Source organism: Pecten maximus, chromosome 10 (genome assembly GCF_902652985.1).
Source record: "Pecten maximus chromosome 10, xPecMax1.1, whole genome shotgun sequence".
In the NCBI taxonomy this organism is placed as follows: Eukaryota; Metazoa; Mollusca; class Bivalvia; order Pectinida; family Pectinidae; genus Pecten; species Pecten maximus.
In genome coordinates, this window is record NC_047024.1 from 32024124 (window position 1) to 32045067 (window position 20944).

The 20944-nt window shown below is 38.9% G+C and overlaps 1 protein-coding gene across 1 annotated transcript in view; it reads left to right on the forward strand.

The window, feature by feature from the left end:
- Window positions 1-7866: 7866 nt before the first annotated feature.
- LOC117335455 (nuclear receptor subfamily 1 group D member 2-like) overlaps window positions 7867-20944 on the forward strand; it is a 30378-nt gene continuing 17300 nt past the window's right edge. The window contains exon 1 of the mRNA XM_033895462.1: window positions 7867-8032. Within this exon, the coding sequence (XP_033751353.1) occupies window positions 8008-8032 (25 nt within the window). The 5' untranslated portion in view covers window positions 7867-8007. The remainder of the gene's footprint in view (window positions 8033-20944) is intronic.

Here is a 20944-nt window from a genome sequence, read left to right on the forward strand (position 1 = left end):
CTTTGCCTTAGATTACAAGTAGTTGATAAAGGTACTATTAGTACTACAATATAGAGGAAGTGAATGGTATGGATATAGACATAGGTGTATGGAAGCGAAGCTATATAAGTTCAAAGTAAAGATGAAATTTTAATTTACGTGTCAAGCATGCATTTCAACAACTGTATATGATATAGGTATTTACCGGAATGTATTATTTCAAAAGGTATCGCAATGTGAATAACTGACATACAGTACAAAGCAAACACTGAAACATTTGAAGTTTTATATAAATTTATCAAATATGGGTAAATTAAAGTAAATTACCAATTAATTTACCTGTAAATACATATACATTTGTATATGTCTAGTCAGATGGATCGTAAACTCGAGATAATTTTGGGAAAATAATTATTATATTTTTCAGATAAAATGTGGTCGTTATTAGATAATGTATACTAACTTATATATACATGTACATACTTCCATCAGTATTCTGAATATATTCATATATTAGCTAGTCATTTTAATTATGATTATTTAATTATGGTGCTACAGATTAATAAATAATTTTACTAGAGTCACATTCTAAATGCATCACAGGTATGTTTACATCGTTAAAACTTTAAATACCTATTACTTTGTTGTAAATATATACACTGTCATCAATATCCTGTATTAATCTATAAACCTAATTAAGGTACAAATTACTTTTTCAAACACACCTATTTAAATACCAGATAATACCAGGTAAATTGTTCACAATCTTCCTAAATCACTCCACACAATGCTAGCCAGATTTCACTTTCCTTCCAGTCAATCCCCGAATACCTGGAATTATGAGGTAAAACCATGCATACATTTAGTTTCGAATTATACACCAGGTTTGTGATGCATGTCGATAATTTCCCATTTATTCTTCGCCTATCGATGTTAATTACCTTGTTGCCTGCCTTATCCGAGGTATGCGATAACAAATCATGTATACATGATGCAGAGTCACAGTACTGACGATCGACAGTAGCTCGGAATATTGTTGTCATTCTTGCTGTTGACATGCACATGTACCTTGATTGGACAAGGCGTGTCTGGTATATCGTTACTGAGTTAAAAATTACCATCTCCATCGAGGTATTCCAATATGCAAGGTTTTGTTGGTTTCATATGATAGATACCGATGATCACTAACCTCATTTGATTTTCAGAAAATTGCTGGTAGTCATAAGCTGTCAATTCTGACTCATCTGGAAGGTGTGTAGCCTGTAGATTGTGGACCGTCTGGAAGGTGTGTCACCTGTAGTTTGTTGACCATATGGAAGGTGTGTAGCCTGTAGATTGTGGACCGTCTGGAAGGTGTGTCACCTGTAGATTGTGGACCATCTGGAAGGTGTGTCGCCTGTAGTTTGTTGACCATATGGAAGGTGTGTCGCCTGTAGTTTGTTGACCATATGGAAGGTGTGTCGCCTGTTGATTGTGGACCGTCTGGAAGGTGTGTCACCTGTAGATTGTGGACCATCTGGAAGGTGTGACGCCTGTAGATTATGGACCGTCTGGAAAGTGTGTCGCCTGTAGATTATGGACCGTCTGGAAGGTGTGTCGTCTGTAGATTGTGGACCGTCTGGAAGGTGTGTCACCTGTAGATTGTGGACCGTATTGTGGAACGTCTGGAAGGTGTGTCGCCTGTAGATTATGGACCATATGGAAGGTGTGTCGCCTGTAGATTGTGGACCATATGGAAGGTGTGTCACCTGTAGATTGTGGACCATATGGAAGGTGTGTCGCCTGTAGATTGTTGACCGTCTAGAAGGTGTGTCACCTGTAGATTGTGGACCGTATTGTGGACCGTCTGGAAGGTGTGTCGCCTGTAGATTATGGACCATATGGAAGGTGTGTCGCCTGTAGATTGTGGACCATATGGAAGGTGTGTCACCTGTAGATTGTGGCCCGTCTGGAAGGTGTGTCACCTGTAGATTGGGGACCGTCTGGAAGGTGTATCGCCTGTAGATTGTGGACCGTCTGGAAGGTGTGTCGCCTGTAGATGTGGACCATCTGGAAGGTGTGTCGCCTGTTGATTGTGGACCGTCTGGAAGGTGTGTCGCCTGTAGATTGTGGACCGTCTGGAAGGTGTGTCGCCTGTAGATTGTGGACCGTCTGGAAGGTGTGTCGCCTGTAGATTGTGGACCGTCTGGAAGGTGTATCACCTGTAGATTGTGGACCATATGGAAGGTGTGTCACCTTTAGTTTGTTGACCGTCTGGAAGGTGTGTCGCCTGTAGATTGTGGGCCGTCTGGAAGGTGTGTCACCTGTAGATTGTGGACCGTCTGGAAGGTGTGTCGCCTGTAGTTTGTTGACCATCTGGAAGGTGTGTCGCCTGTAGATTGTGGACCATCTGGAAGGTGTGTCACCTGTAGATTGTGGACCGTCTGGAAGGTGTGTCGCCTGTAGATTGTGGACCGTCTGGAAGGTGTATCGCCTGTAGATTGTGGACCGTCTGGAAGGTGTGTCGCCTGTAGATTATGGACCGTCTGGAAGGTGTATCGCCTGTAGATTGTGGACCATCTGGAAGGTGTGTCGCCGGTAGATTATGGACCGTCTGGAAGGTGTGTCACCTGTAGATTGTGGACCGTATTGTGGACCGTCTGGAAGGTGTGTCGCCGGTAGATTATGGACCATATGGAAGGTGTGTCGCCTGTAGATTGTGGACCATATGGAAGGTGTGTCACCTGTAGATTGTGGACCATATGGAAGGTGTGTTGCCTGTAGATTGTGGACCGTCTGGAAGGTGTGTCACCTGTAGATTGTTGACCGTATTGTGGACCGTCTGGAAGGTGTGTCGCCTGTAGATTATGGACCATATGGAAGGTGTGTCGCCTGTAGATTGTAAACCATATGGAAGGTGTGTCACCTGTAGATTGTGGCCCGTCTGGAAGGTGTGTCACCTGTAGATTGTGGACCGTCTGGAAGGTGTATCGCCTGTAGATTGTGGACCGTCTGGAAGGTGTGTCGCCTGTAGATTGTGGACCGTCTGGAAGGTGTGTCACCTGTTGATTGTGGACCGTCTGGAAGGTGTGTCGCCTGTAGATTGTGGACCATATGGAAGGTGTGTCGCCTGTAGATTGTGGAACGTCTGGAAGGTGTATCACCTGTAGATTATGGACCGTCTGGAAGGTGTGTCACCTGTAGATTGTGGACCGTATTGTGGACCGTCAGGAAGGTGGCTCGCCTGTAGATTAAGGACCATATGGAAGGTGTGTCGCCTGTAGATTGTGGACCATATGGAAGGTGTGTCGCCTGTAGATTGTGGACCGTCTTGAAGGCGTGTCGCCTGTAGATTGTGGACCGTCTGGAAGGTGTGTCACCTGTAGATTGTGGACCGTCTGGAAGGTGTGTCGCCTGTAGATTGTGGACCATCTGGAAGGTGTGTCACCTGTTGATTGTGGACCGTCTGGAAGGTGTGTCGCCTGTAGATTGTGGACCGTCTGGAAGGTGTATCGCCTGTAGATTGTGGACCGTCTGGAAGGTGTGTCACCTGTAGATTGTGGACCGTCTGGAAGGTGTGTCGCCTGTAGATTGTGGACCGTCTGGAAGGTGTGTCGCCTGTAGATTGTGGACCATATGGAAGGTGTGTCATCTGTAGATTATGGACCGTCTGGAAGGTGTATCGCCTGTAGATTGTTGACCATATGGAAGGCGTGTCACCTGTAGATTGTGGACCGTCTGGAAGGTGTGTCGCCTGTAGATTGTGGACCGTCTGGAAGGTGTGTCGCCTGTAGATTGTGGACCATATGGAAGGTCTGTCGCCTGTAGATTGTTGACCATATGGAAGGTGTGTCGCCTGTAGATTGTGGACCGTCTGGAAGGCGTGTCGCCTGTAGATTGTGGACTGTCTGGAAGGTGTGTCGCCTGTAGTTTGTGGACCGTCTGGAAGGTGTGTCGCCTGTAGATTGTGGACCGTCTGGAAGGTGTGTCGCCTGTAGATTGTGGACCGTCTGGAAGGTGTGTCGCCAGGTAGATTGTGGACCGTCTGGAAGGTGTGTCGCCTGTAGATTGTGGACCGTCTGGAAGGTGTGTCGTCTGTAGATTGTGGACCGTCTGGAAGGTGTGTCACCTGTAGATTGTGGACCGTCTGGAAGGTGTGTCGCCTGTAGATTGTGGACCGTCTGGAAGGTGTGTCGCCTGTAGATTGTGGACCGTCTGGAAGGTGTGTCGCCTGTAGATTGTGGACCGTCTGGAAGGTGTGTCGCCTGTAGATTGTGGACCATCTGGAAGGTGTGTCGTCTGTAGATTATGGACCGTCTGGAAGGTGTGTCACCTGTAGATTGTGGACCGTCTGGAAGGTGTGTCGCCTGTAGTTTGTTGACCATATGGAATGTGTGTCGCCTGTAGATTGTGGACCGTCTGGAAGGTGTGTCGCCTGTAGTTTGTTGACCATATGGAAGGTGTGTCGCCTGTAGATTGTGGACTGTCTGGTAGGTGTGTCGCCTGTAGATTGTGGACCGTCTGGAAGGTGTGTCGCCTGTAGTTTGTTGACCATATGGAAGGTGTGTCGCCTGTAGATTGTGGACCGTCTGGAAGGTGTGTCACCTGTAGATTGTGGACCGTCTGGAAGGTGTGTTGCCTGTAGATTGTGGACCATCTGGAAGGTGTGTCGCCTGTAGATTGTGGACCATCTGGAAGGTGTGTCGCCTGTAGATTGTGGACCGTCTGGAAGGTGTGTCACCTGTAGATTATGGACCGTCTGGAAGGTGTGTCGCCTGTAAATTGTGGACCATCTGGAAGGTGTGTCGCCTGTAGATTGTGGACCGTCTGGAAGGTGTGTCGCCTGTAGATTGTGGACCATCTGGAAGGTGTGTCGCCTGTAAATTGTGGACCATCTGGAAGGTGTGTCACCTGTAGATTATGGACCGTCTGGAAGGTGTGTCGCCTGTAGATTGTGGACCATCTGGAAGGTCTATCGTCTGTAGAACGTTAAGTTTGACACATCTGAAAGGTGTTTCTGCGACACTTTTGCAGAGGGGAATGCCGCAGAAACAACTTTCAGATGAGTCAAACTTGATAGGCGTCACACCTTCCAGAAAGGCCAGACTATTGGAGTGTTTGTTATACAAAGGTTTATAGCATCAATAGAACGACATATATATCAGCGATGTTTTTGTTGGCATTGTTAAGTGCACTACTTTATAGAGCAAAACTCTAAAATCAAAATTCATGGATTTTTAACAGATTTTTTCCTCGTGAACTTTCACTGTTTTAATCTGCAATTTTCACATTTAGCTACTTTACTTTTATAAGAAGACTTTTTGCATTACTTTCCGCATAATGTGCTGTTTCTGTCCCGTTAAAATGTATCATTTCTGTTCTGCCCGCCTCTAGGTGAAGCATCAAAGGGGATTCCGAAACTGACTATGTCCAGGATATCTGGTGCTTTTACTCAGTCTTTTATAGCATCCACCGTATTGACGTTTTGCATAATCCCCCCTCCGCCATCTTTGATAAGGGTCTTCTGCCGCAGGTTTAACTTTTCCCACTAGATAACACTAGAACACTACGGAGGTGATAGTTTTAGCAGTGTTTTATCCGTTTAGAAAATATGACACTTAGTTTTACATGCCTAAACCATGCTGTTTGTCATCAGAGATAATCTTACTAACATCTTTTTAAAATGTCACCGTTTATTACAGTAATGGATGTATCAGACGGTGGGTCCTACATCAGCCATTTGTTAGGTTTCAGCTGTCCAGTTCTGATATGGAATATGTAGCTGGCAACTTTGTGGGGAAAACTATAAAATCGATTTCAAGCAAGAAACTTAAACCAATATGTTATTTTTAAAATGAGTGTCATTTTTGCGAATACAAAAACGAACGCGTAACCCGGCACTACCTGCTATAGACACTTGTGGCCATAACGGCATGGTTATTTTGTGCAATATAACTGATCCACATGAGCTTATAATTTGTTCACCTGAAACATGCTTTTTATGTCTGTTTTGCCGACCTTAACACGTAGCTTAACAAATTAAATGTCAAAATCAAGACCCATGAAGAGCCCTGATACATATTAACAATTGCTCAGGTTTCTTCTGTTTAATTGCAACTGAATAGTTATTTGTACAAATAATCTGGATCAATATCACTTGATTTACTGTTTACATGAACCGTAATTAACTTTCATATTGCGGTACAACAATTGGAATTGTTTTATGCGATTCGAGCAATACCTTGTACATCAAAGTATCCTCCGTTATACGTACTAATGCCTGATTTCATTTTTTTCAACTGATTTAAGTTTAAACCATAATAATTGTATATGGGACTTTGTAACTACGCCAGCGGGATTGCAGGCGACACGTTCCCATTGCGTCAAGAAGGATAACTCTGGCTGTACAGAGTCGATACAGACTACCAAATCTGATTGTAGGGCCATCCTACTTCTTTCAGAAGAGGCCATTGGCCTATATTTTGGACACAGATAGTACATCTACAAGAAAATATGTAGCTTCAAAACCAGTAAATACCAACAATACATTACGTTAAATATTAGCAGGGCACTAATTAAGATGTTGTTTTATTACGAAAACAAAATATCGAGGAGCTCTGACGGACATATATTTTTCAACAAACTTTAACAAACTTAATTAATTGACACCTTCTTCACGCAAAAAGCACACATAGAAATGCTACAAAACAGTGTATATCAAATTCTCTAACAAGTTTGACATGTACAGTTCGATGATGTCAGTATAATTTATGTTATAAGTACACTAGATAAGATGTATTTCCTTTATGTCGTCAGTTTGGTAATTATGTAAGTATTCAAGTTAATGATCATGCTTTGATGTTGAACGTAATTAGCTGAAAACTTGTTTTGATATTTTCAATGTGGAAAATATGGTATTATCCAATAGGAGATTATGCTCCTTCGTCGACAGAATATCAGTTATACAGTAGTTGTTTGCGAATAAAATGAGACACACGGTATAGACTTTATATATATACTTTATATAGACTCTATATAGCATAAAACCGCGATTTATTATATTGATTATAATTCACTTTAAACAAATACACCACATCAAAATATTTGTGGAGGTACATAGTATTCATCATTGAGTACCAACCGTTTGGTTATTCCAATATTTCTCAAGTCTCAACGGTGACCAGACTATAAGGCGTCGTCTCCTAGTTAGACTTTCTTCATTATCACTGAATTAATTATGTCTGTTTTAAATTCTGAAAAACGAGCTTCTCGTGTAGTCATCTTAAGTGACCGTGTCCGTTTTCTATTAGTGACTTATATATTAGATTTCAGTATGAAAAAGAAATAAAAAGGTAAGCGCCATAAGGATATGTCCCTGACAATGTTAATAATAGTCCATTTACCTCCATGCAATAATGTACACGTGTACCAAGAATCAGATAACAACGTTACCTATTCGCACGTAAATGTATATGTACAGATGATAATGTTTCCGCACCGAGAAACCCATTTCATTTGTTGAGGTTGCATGGCTCACCGGCTACGTTCTAGTTTGTTACCTCAATGGGAGCCAATTGGGGGCCATCTCAAAAGTATTTTCAACATTTATAGGTACAGATATGTTCGGTTTAAAAGCTTAAATCAATTGGCATGATCATCAATACAGTTGTTTTGATAATTTATGATATTAGATAATGTGCACTTTTATGGTGTGAAAGCATTTCGTTAATATCACTAATGAACAGACATTTCGCAATCGACATATATATAACTTTGAAATGGTTATTGAGTTATATATTTCTATATCTTTTAAGCGCTTGTATATCGTCTGAGTTAGTTCGTCATATTCAAACGTACAACTGATATTCCGCTTGAAACAAAACCGATGTTTATTTACGCTTCAAGTCACATGACATTACACACACACATATACGAGTACGGTGATTGTTGTGAATAAGTCATCCTCTTTACTACAGGTCAAGACGAAAACGCTAATTTTTGTTTGAAAAGGGGAAGTGTCTCTGTTTTTGCTTGGAGCGAATAACAAGCATGGATATTTTCACCGAAGGAACAGGTAAGTAGAAAACGAGGATCACCGCATATCGATTTTTTAAGTAAATACTCGAGAAACTTGTATACTCTATATGGGGCACAGCTGACTTAGCTGGAACTGTGGGCCCATGGCCCGAGATAACACAGTTGTTCTTCGCTGGTTTAAGTATTATAGTAATGGATTGATATTCGAACAAAATTGATGTTAAAATGTGGGCGTTGCCTTATTTTGCACTGCCACTTGTAGCCAATGATGTATCTTACCCCAGGCAGAACAGCACCCGTGTATGCTTGCTTGCTTCCTGTATCTTTATTACTATACTGACATTAAGCCGAGGCCTATAAGCCTATCACTATACATATGTATACCAGAGATATATTAAAATGTTATATAATGTATCGTCCATAACAGAAGTGAATTGTTTTTATATTCCTACTCGATACAGACGAAGCGAACAGGTGGCTTGTGCAACTAATTATAAAGCCTGAGTTTACACGATATATCGCCATACATCATCGTTAATTTATTCCCAAAACTCTTCCTCGACAGTTTCTAAAGTACAAAGTTTGATAAATTTTCGTAACCCGTAGTACAGAGCACCATTCATCATTATTTTTGTAGTCATCAAATGCACGTGAAATTTACAAGTTAGCATAGGTTAAATTTGCTGGATTTAAAAAAAATATAAAAGTCATTATACAGAAAAAATGCTTTCTGAAGAAACAGTGTAAGTGGTCGGTGTTTTATCAAAATTTCGAAGCAAGTTTAGGATATGGACTAAAATATTCAATCAGTACATCTTTTTATTTTTCGTTTGTAAACGATATTAAATGTATAGGATATTAGGACCGCGTTAGACATGCTGACCCGTAATACCGGGTAGCAGTCCGGCCGTAATGATGTGCCCTGCAAGAAGGGATAATAAAGTTAGGGTATTCGTCAAAGCGACTAAATGTGGGATATCTCTTTTGTTTCTAAAATCTTTTTTTTTTCATCTTGATGTCCTGTCGTAATCGAGTTTGATTTTTATTTAATTTTCAATGAGAAGATGAAGTATGTATGAAAAGTTAATGCGCGTCAATGTGGTCGTGAATGTAAATATTGTGTCATGTATTGTGTAATTGTGATTAGCTGTAAAACTTGAGCAAAATAAAGACCACTTATCAATTTTAGCCCTTTAAGGAAAGTTGGAAACTTGGTCACGTTTATCTAGCTCTGATTACTAAGGCTTAGTATATAAACAAACTACCTGGTAAAACCGCAGCCAAACAAAATTAACCTGGACAGATTAGTGGCTTTTATTCACTACATCGACACGGCGTGAACGAGTGTCGCTTCGACCATGACCCTGCATAAGGCTGGTTAAACCCCGATGACCGCAGCATGTTTACACATAAACCGGACTTATACTTGATAGCTGATTCATGACTTTGGTGAAGAATGATGTTAAACTAAACCCATTAAGTATTTTTTTCTCACCAGAAATGAGAATATATTATGGGATGGGAGAATGATAATGTGTTCAGTTGTAACATGTCACAACTAAATTAAGTGTCTGCTCCCGTTGGCGGTGTTTGTGTGGTGTGAATTATTATCCTGTGTGAAACAGTTGGCACACATAAAATATCACATGAGAATCAATATCTGTCGGGTCAGTTTAAGTCCAAATAACTTAATTACTATGTACATAATCTAGAAGTACATTATAATGTCAAAAATTAATACATATGAATTTCGTGCAACATATGTGTAGGTCCTTACTCTTGTTAAATGTTAATTTATAATTCCGTACATACTTAAAACACCACATTTAACATTGAACAAATGGTTTCTTTACATGCTCTATAATATTTATATTTTTTGTGTTTGGTAACAATATATAGGGCCATTGCCAAAATTCCCCTCACTATATTTACATGCCATTATAGCTATTAATCTATCCATATATATGTATATATATATAATATATATATGGATCATGGTGTTGAAGTCTCTGATTGTGGTTGGAGGCAAGAGGTCTTTTGTCAAAAATCTAATATATAAGACTAATATTCTAACCGAAACCTGTAAACGAGTTATATTTTTAAGAAACCCGAGTTGAATATCCTCTGGAGAGTTTATTCGTGACTAATCGGCTATACCCGGGACGTCAATGGATCGTACGACCTACCCCCGACTGCCTGGGAACAGGGTACAGCCCGGGACGTATTGTCAGCGGAGATCTAGACATTTCCCTGTTATATGATCCTTACTAAATATAAATGGTTAGAAAAGCTCTCCTTAGCCCGAGTTTCCTCTGGCCCTGGTACCATATGTCTGGTGTAGGATGTTGTCAGGCCAAGGCCAGAGGGAACTCGGGCTACGCTTTCCTTTGACCTCATATATCCACGGACAAATATCTAAACTCGAATTCACGTCGGTCTTCACGCAAATGCATTGTCTGTAAACTATCCTGGCCTCCTAATTAGGCAGCATTGCACGTACAATGTACATGCACGAGATATGGACTACATGATAGTGGTGTCATTGTTATCTAGGAGATATCGAACACGGACCTAGACGAGTACGGCTTTGTTCGGCTTAGAGACCTACCTGTACGTGTTTGTGATCATATCATGTTATTTTTTGTGTTTTTATGCCTAGCTTTTGACTGAATTTTCATTAGTTTGTCTTTATTTGCGTATTATGGCGATTAATTTAAAATAAAAATGTTCGCCAAAACGGAATTCATATACTACATGTATATAAATAACTTGACATAAGTCTACTTAGGCACGTATACATGTATAATAGTTTTGCTAAGCTATCTATGCTTAAGATTACAAGGATTCTTAAGACAAATAAAGTCTGTTTATTTAGCAACGCTGTGTCTAACCGATCAGATTAGCTTAATATAACATTAATAATGTGACATCAAAATAGTTATGTTGCTATGACAAACGATCGTTATACATCATTATACTGATAAAGAACATGCGCCGATATTCAGTTTTAATCCGACGGAACACGATTCATATATAGGCTTAAATCAAATTCAAGTTCTTTTGATTTCCTTTTGCCTTTTGGTCTATGATTGAAATAAAAACATATATGCAAATAGAAACTCAAATCCGCAGGCCAAGCTAGATCGCGCGATTAAGGGAAAGCTACCGATATGCTTTTTAAAACAGAATGGTAGTTCATGTTTCGGTTTTAAACAATGATAGATAGTTTTCCAGTTTGTCTACCTTTTCTTGAAAGATAAACGTACACATTTGCATGTTTAGTTTAATTCTTTAACGTTTTTTACGCTTAACAATTTATAGTCATTGAAGTAGGAAATTGGAACTTCAACGCTCTTCCAAAAACCATGCACGTGTTCTAAAACAACACAGAGTCTCGTGGGGTTCCTACAGGGCATTTTATCACATGCTAGTTATTCGGACGGACAGGCAAATATCGACCCAACAGAATCTGCTTTTCTCTTGAAATTCGTTATGATAATACTTTGATTTTGTAATGCGAACATTCTTTGGAGATGCATGAATAAGTAAGACTCATGGAGAGTGAAGTATAAAAATGTAATTTAAACTAATTATGAGTTAATAACCAAAATCCCTTCTTGTTGAAATCCTTTTAAGAAAGCATTTGCTATTGTATACATCTTTAACAGTAAGTAAAATAGAATTACACGTCGACATTGAATACAGTTTTCTGTAACATATTTCGGTCCACTGCCTTCCATGAATGTACATATTAGTATCATTGTCAGTTTGGTCTAGACAGACATTTAAAAATAGAAGACCGTAATTAAATAGCATACCAAGTTTCTATGAGTTAAATATTTGAAGGAAAACTGGAAATGTTGGTCTTATCGACCGGCATACACAGAGGAAGACTATCTCCCTGAAATCCTCAATATATTACACCTGAGCGAAGGAACTTAACACAACCTTCCGCTGGTAACATAAGACATTAATTAGCGAAACTTTTTAAAAGATATATCAGACGAAACCCGAACGCTCGCATGATACATGTAACTACCCGATTACAAAACAGGTCAGGTAACGAGTGATGCTACTGGTTATTACCATCCATTTATCACATATTTGGTGTTCTCATTTTAAAGCCACATACTCCCGAACAACCTAAAATTCTAGTTGCACACGTGTATTAATGGCAATCCAAGATGCTCATTCACGCTTTCCCAACATTGCCCGAGGGAGTCCTTGAGACATCAGTGTATAAAAATAACTCGCCGCATTTATATTTATTGCGAGATTTGTTACGGAGCCGAGAACGAGGCTATAACAACGTGCACTGCACATAAACTACACACATGACCGTTAACGTTGTTTACCTATCGAACATACGTGAACTTTGCCTAATAATGCTTTCATTTAAACATATTAACAGAATATTCGCGTAATACCCAGGTAACTGAACAAAATAAACAAACATAGTTTACATCTAAATACTTAGATTTAAAATGTTGCAATATGCATACAACAAAACATCGATATGTTCATAAGCTATCCAGTAATCCAATAGACGTCCGGAAAAATCGGAATTCGAGTCTATTCCTTTTTTTTCTCTCGTTAAGTTCCAGCGAATCATTTCCTTTCCTAAGGGAATACTCGGATTTTGCCGATTCCACGCACGTGTGTCTTTTTTTTTTGGCAGAATCTGTCTGCGTTTTCGCAGTTCCACGCTTGCGGCGTTCCGCCATTTTGTATGGATTGTAAAACCCGCCTTTGCATTGTGGGACTAATTTTCAGAGAAACTCGGTCCGGCAGCCACAGTTATTATTTTTGGGAATTCCCCTTGTACTTTCATAGATACACGTTTTCTTTCAGTTTCTGATTCACGATAATCTGTTAGGTATGTATCAAGTCCGAAAACTGTAAAAAGCTAAAAATGTAAACATTGATATATGTTTCTTCGTGAGTATGTGGCTTTAACATTACACGTGCATTTTCATGGTTATGGATAGGAATGGCCGCACACGTTCCACGCACTGTTTAATCCCTCAACTCACACGTAGAATGTCTTTCCTGTTTATCTTCACAAATTTCAACAACATAGCGACAATGTGATTGTGGAAATAGTCTGGGATGTGTGCTATACAGTATCTACCATATGGTGTAATGTTCGAATGGTTGGCACTTATCAAAAGTTAATGTCATCGGGAGCAAGTTACCGCCGGAACGCCAGTATGTCGCGCAATAAAAGTTAAATGATCGAATATCCGCCGATTTCAGGGAATCTACAGTTCGATGCTCCACTCTATGAATGTTAAAGAATCTCGGAAAATATATGTCATCCAGGCACAAAAATACGGTTCGTTTTGAAGAATGGCGGACTGGCGAAAAAACCACGCATCAAGAGACCGCAGTCGATGAGACGTACTGGTTGCTGCAGAGAAAGCAAAGAAACGAATTGGTTGAATTTACAACCATCATCTACGACTTACGGAGTCAACATTAGTTTCTTAGACGAAACTTAAAGATAGGTTAAACGTGAAAAGCTACCATGAACTGGCAGTGAAACGTCTCGGCATTTGATAAACAAACACATGCTTTTCTGTTTATCATCCGTGGAAATAGCTCGGTGTGCGCATGATTGGTTTACTTTCTATTTTTAGATGTGTATACCATACATGTACTTGACCTATTGATTATTGGTGTTACTGTGTCTCTTTGACGGAAATTAAATGAAGATAAACCCATAAGGGATCGTGAAGTCTAACTTGATAAAAGTGTATACCTATAATCGAAAAACATAGAAAGATCTTTGAAAAATCTATTCTGGCTAAACATGGCGAAAAATTAGGTATTCTTCATGCATAATTTAACAGACTCATATCGCCACCATTATGTCCACCATCAGACAAGCTAAGACACTGGGATAACTTTTCTTGTTCCTCTAGTATGAACGCCACTGAAGTAATATCACCATGTAGCCATGTACATATGCAAGATCATACGTATACCACTGTATAAACATGGTTATCGCACAGGGACATTCATCTGACCTACATATAGTACATTGTAGTGAATTTATACCTATCTAATAAAACCTGTCCATGTAGTTCGTATTCGACTCAATACCATGGCTAGAACCTGTCTGAGTTACGACCGTGAGTCTATAGGTATGTATTCTAACCCTCCCATTTGAGATTGATCCGTTATCTATTGTTTGTTACAGGTGTAATTCTCCTTTGTGGTCCTGTCGTCACCTCATTCTCAACATTGTGACATGATCGGTAAAACCCCGAGTTATATCGCTTAACCAAATCAAATATAAAATTATAAACAAAACGGACAGGAAAAACTCCCAGTATGTTCAAAACGCTTGTTTGGAGTGAAAATGATTCCGTAAGGTAATTACCACGCCATATTGGTCCATGCTTTTAAAGATCGTGATAGTGTATAACAGGTATTGGTACTGGTGTTCCAAAGGTAGACTACACACCACACAGTGAATTATTCTGAACTTGATACCCAATTGGTATGGTTGTTTTTTGTTTGTTTGTTTGTTTTCATTTTAAGATTTTCTGAAGGTTAATTTGTAGACTTGATTAGCACTGACTGTGGTTGCTGTTATTATGTTGTGCAGCTATTCTGAAAGTAGTCTTGATAATCCCCCCCCCCCCCCCCCCCCCCAGGTCGCCTTGGGGACGTGACAGATAAATTAACAACTCAAGGTCTGATATTATTGTGTAACCTTCTAGTTGGATTTTTAGTTAGACAACCAAAAATAACACCTTCAGGCTGGAGATTTCTGTCACACCCTCTGTCACACCCTCTGTCACACCCTCAGACTGGAGATTTCTGTCACACCTTCTGTCACACCCTCAGGCTGGAGATTTCTGTCACACCCTCTGTCACACCCTCAGGCTGGAGATTTTTGTCACACCCTCAGGCTGGAGATTTCTGTCACACCCTCAGGCTGGAGATTTCTGTCACACCCTCAGGCTGGAGATTTCTGTCACACCCTCTGTCACACCCTCAGGCTGGATATTTCTGTCACACCCTCTGTCACACCTCAGGCTGGAGATTTCTGTCACACCCTCTGTCACACCCTCTGTCACACCCTCTGTCACACCCTCAGGCTGGAGATTTCTGTCACACCCTCTGTCACACCCTCAGGCTGGAGATTTCTATCACACCCTCTGTCACACCCTCAGTCACACCCTCAGGCTGGAGATTTCTGTCACACCCTCTGTCACACCCTCAGACTGGAGATTTCTGTCATACCCTCTGTCATACCCTCTGTCACACCCTCAGGCTGGAGATTTCTGTCACACCTTCTGTCACACCCTCAGGCTGGAGATTTCTGTCACACCCTCTGTCACACCCTCAGGCGGGAGATTTCTGTCACACCCTCAGGCTGGAGATTTCTGTCACACCCTCAGGCTGGAGATTTCTGTCACACCCTCAGGCTGGAGATTTTTGTCACACCCTCTGGCTGGAGATTTCTGTCACACCCTCAGGCTGGAGATTTCTGTCACACCCTCCGTCACACCCTCAGGCTGGAGATTTCTGTCACACCCTCTGTCACACCTTCAGGTAGGTTAAGATTCTATTAATCTCTCTAGGTTCACTACTCCATGAAATCAGCATAAATTGTGCCCACGGAATAATGGAAAAGGTTAAATATCACCAATGTATTACATTCCACTTAGCTCCGGCTTAATTCGATTTACTAAGATTTTGAATTTGACTACTACTTTCACTCCATTCAGTGTCAAAGTTTATCGAAAGCTGCAAAGAGTCGTAGAACCTGTCATCAGAATAACATTCATGTGCCCCTTAAATTATGTACTGACTAGATTTGCTTATTTCTTGAAGGAATGACATCCGATACACGTTAAGGTTGGGGAGGTATTGACAACCATTTCCCTGAATATTTGTTTTAATTTATATAATATATGTGTATACCCCCAGTATTAGGTAAATGAAGATGATATATTTACGAATTCCACATATTCCAATACCCCCTCCTGCCGAATATTTCGCTTAATATAAAGCGTGTATGCATTTAAAGAAATACACCTTGTGGTCAAGTATTTGTCGACAGAAACGAAGATTTTTTTGTCAATTTTATTTGTTATCAATGAATCCATAACCTCGTGGTAATATGATAAGTGATGATTAAAAAAAAAACTCGGACATACAATTTTTGATGTTTATTACTATCGAACTACGAATTCAAATTTTATTAGATTTACTAATAATTACAATAAACCATATTATACCAAGGCTTTTTCTGCTGGTGTCACAGATATTGTGATGGAATCTCGTTAGCAACCGCTTAAGAGTTAGGGACAACAGTTTTTGTACCTGGCTGGTATACTGAGTAAGGGCCGTTAGATGGCTTTGCAAATATGCCAGTTTGTATGCCCTTGTTATATATTGAGTATTATCAACAATGGCTCTCGAATTTTATAAATTCTGGATATTAAATTGGACCAGAGCGATTTTGTCAACGACTTTTCAATGTTCTATTTAATTGTGTATTTTCTGTGTGTAAACAATGAACAACTGGTGTATTTGCTTTCATTGTCTACCATGGTCAAGAACACAGAATAGAACTTCCGATTTTGTGTTCTCAACAGAAACCTTCCCTTCATGTCCTAATCGTCTACGTTGTCTGATGGTCTTGGGATCAATACTTTATTAATATACAATGTCTGTTACAGGACAATCTCTCTATACATTGTACTGAATATTAGCGTTTTTGTACTGATGGGCCAATGACCCAAAGTTTGAGTACAAAACTTGAAACTTGAAACACACTTTGCCTGTCATATCGTTGCCTTCAAAACTAGTTCTCTATAAAACGTTTCCTTTGCCACGTTTCACTACTTAAAATTCGCATGAATGATTTTTGAGTTCAACTTTTGACCCTTCGATCATGATCCCCATGTGAGGCAGATCATATTGCATTCTGGGTATGTATAGAGCGTTGAACATACCTATTATGTCTTTTTAAATCCCAACCATTTGGAACAACGAAAAGATATTAACGTAGTCTTAACAGAAAGCAAGACAAATATTTAACAGGTCTCATTCGTGGATTCACATAATGTTGTCACTTGATACCTCAAATATTCCCTAGAAAAATACATGAAGGTTATCATTTGCAATAGTTTTATTTGATTTTGTTATTATTTTTTGTTATAATTGCCCAGATCTAGAGAACGTCAAAATCAAAACACATTTTATGCCGTTATGATCACAATTTATTAAATGAAACCGAACCAGGGAACTTATTGCGACAAAATCATACCCGAGGCGCAAGTCGAATTAGGGTGTTAGGGATTGGTTTTTGAACAGGAATTAGAAACATGTTTTTGTAACCCGCATAACTACCAATACAGCGATTGATAATGAACGGCGTTATTTTGAAGACAACAAACTGATAACGACTTTTAAACGAAATTGTAATTCTAATTCGATATCGACAAAACGCGTGCAAGTTTCGGCCAAATATGAACAAAACAGTATATAGAGAGGAAGATGTCGAACTTTAACTAGGAAACTGTACTTCAAAATGAAATAAAGATATTAACCATAATTTCAATGGTATACATCAATTTGCATTATTTAAAACCTACAGCATACGTAATATGGTCTCGCACATAAATTGATTTATTTAACGGTGTTGAAATACATGTAGTCTTTCATATCATTAAGTTTTGTTAGACCTAGTGTTTTTTTTATTTAGTTTGAGTGAACTGATTAGTGTCACAAATCCTATACGGGATGGACGGCCATTAAATATACATCCCACATACATACAGTATAAAGGTAGAAGAATCGACAGCACTTGTGATGAAACTTGCGTGTTCGTATTCAATGGCCTTTACAATAAACACGAGATTTATGTAAGATTTGGGATTCATATTTGAAGATTTGGGGTTATATTGAAGGATTGATCCCATTTCATATTGCCATAATTTGAGTGAACAGTCAATATTAAAATTCACTTGGAAACTCCTGGCATTGGTATTATGGTTTAGCGAGGGTATCTGACTGCAGGCCATGAGTTTTTTCTATTGTCGACAGAACCACTTGGGAGATACCGATCAGAGTGTCCTCATGACATTTAAAAACAAGGGTTAATAAACTGTCAGGCACGAACAAGTACAACTCTACAAATCGGGGCAATTTAGATTTCAAATATAGTGTAACTACTTTGAATGAAATACGTTATTGTCTTTGTGAGCGATATCGTTCCGTTTTTTCTAACTAGGGCAGATATGCTAATAAATCACTACGTAGTTACTATTGTGAAACAAAACCGGACAAATATGCATGGTACAGTTTGTACCTGTTGTGATTTAAGCATAGAAGTCTAATTGATTATCTATACAATATTAGAGTAACCCAGATATTTGAAACGTGACTAAAAGGAGGATATAATTTGAAAGCCTTTCGGTAAATCATTAAACAATATGTTTAATATATACCCCGATGATGATATAATGTGAGAATCAAGACCGTATTTCTTGATAATTGTAATTAAAACCGAGAAAGTCCTCACTGATTACGGAGAATCTTTAATGCTGTGCTCCACTCTCTATGTGTAAATGTACTGGTCGCTGTCAGGAAGGCAACGACAATGATTGGGTAAAACCACATCATCTACGACGAGTAAAACAGTGGGAACGTTTTCACAGACAGAAACACCAAATAAAAAACAAAAAACCAAAAAACTGTAAACATAGACATTGTTGTTGTGAGTGAGGTCGTTTATCTCTGATTCATATAACAGTATGTTTGGACATGTTTTCGCATGATACTATATGTCTAATATACCTATTGGTGACAGAGCAACTCTCATGTATAGGTACTCGCCTCGCCTGAAATGCAGCAAGGGCAGTTTGCCTCACCCTGCTATATGCATGCGGAAAAGGATGCATATTGAGGTGAGGGAAATCTTAATTGTCAAAGGAAATAGATATGAAGACAAAAGAATTTTTCAGTCTCTTCAATATCACCAAGAAGAAACAGAAGTCTGCTAACTGCTATACGCATAAATGACTTCGGTCTATGTCAGTAGGAGATGACAAGCCGACCCTTAGTGTACTGTCTAAGCTGGTCATGTGTTATCAGTCACTTAAAAGGTGGCATCTTGATTAACTGAAACAAAATGATAAACAGTACTACCTTTATCGACCTGGTATAATCGCCATGTCGCATCTTTACCGTGTCGATGATAGGGGTGATACAGTACACCGGCCTCACGGGTGTAAAGCATGTCTTACAAATATCGGCTGATTGTTCGATTTTCACAGTAATTTAAATTGTAAATCTGTTTCCTTCAAATATACCATCACTGTAAAATTCTGTGGCTATCAATAGATGTTTAGCATAACATGAGTACAGATTGTTGTTGATCGATTGATTGTGTCAATGTGTTGACTTAAATATAGTGTAATACCTAAGCTATCCACTCTGGAGTAGTTAATGATTCATTCAGTGCCCTTTTCTAGATTTCTTTTAATTTAATCTTCTGTTGTCATATTTTGTTTTGGTGTTTCATTGTTAAGCATCTGTGTATTTTCCAAATATGGGTAGGATATGATTGAATTGGGAGGCGAGTCTCCACCTTGCTCAGTTGATAACATTTCAGTATATGTTTCCTATATACCATTAGATGAATACTCCTTCGATCTAATAAAGGTATATCACTGTTGTCACTTCATCATAACGTCCGTTTGTATGAGGCATACTGGTGTGACTTGAGATTGTAGACGCATCCCCCCAACACGTTCTATTGTACAGGCGGTAAAGCAATAAAAACTATATGGTGTGATAAAACAGTATTATCAAATATATCTATAATAAAATATCACGTCCATAAAGACACCTGTATCATTCTTCAGCCACACATTTTATGCCAAACTCAATACGGAAGTATGTAGCAGAATTTATGTTACATGTAAGTTGAAGCTGTCTTTGGTGGGTTTTGAAGCATAGAAAATGAAAGTTATCTCACGTTTTCAAATCATGCTGGGGACACCAGTTGATCTGAAAATGACCCATTTTGTTAAACAAAACCATAACAAACCCTACTCTTTTATTATAATAGGCCATACTATGATATACCCATCTATACAGGTATCTGGAGCTACTCGGTTGATATGTCCGTATAACCCTAATGTATAGTGAACGTTTGAAATGTCAAAGTTATTATCATAAATAACGCTTACAGTATGTCACACGAAGAACATGATTGCCGCAATATAGATACTACTAACATGTACATGATGTATACAGCAATATAAATGACACAACATGTATACAGCAATATGAATGACACATTTATATAGAAATATAATTGACACAAAAACATGTATACAGCAATATAAATGACACAACATGTATACAGAAATATGAATGACACATCATAAATACAGCAATATAAATGATACAACATGCATACAGCAATATAAATGACAGATGTATACAGAGATATAAATGACACAACATGCATGTATACAGCAATATAAATGATACAACATGTATACAGAAATATGAATGACAAATGTAAACAGAAATATAAATGACACAACATGTATACAGCAATATACATGACATAACAACACGTATACAGAAATATAATTAACACAACAACATGTATACAGCAATATAAATGATATTAGCAACATGTAAACAGGTTAATAAGGAATTAGATAAGTTAATATTTCAATAATACCAAATGTTAGGACATATTGTTGGTTTATACATGTAGCTGCGATTACCATTAAAATCACGGTTATATCAGTATCAATATGCTTACTAGTTCAAATACGTACGTCTCCAATTCAAGCATATTCTAGAAACATCGATAAACATGAATCATTCTATGACACTGCAAATCCATTAAGGGCATATTTTGGAACATAGATGAAAAACATAGTGACGAAATATCAACTAAATT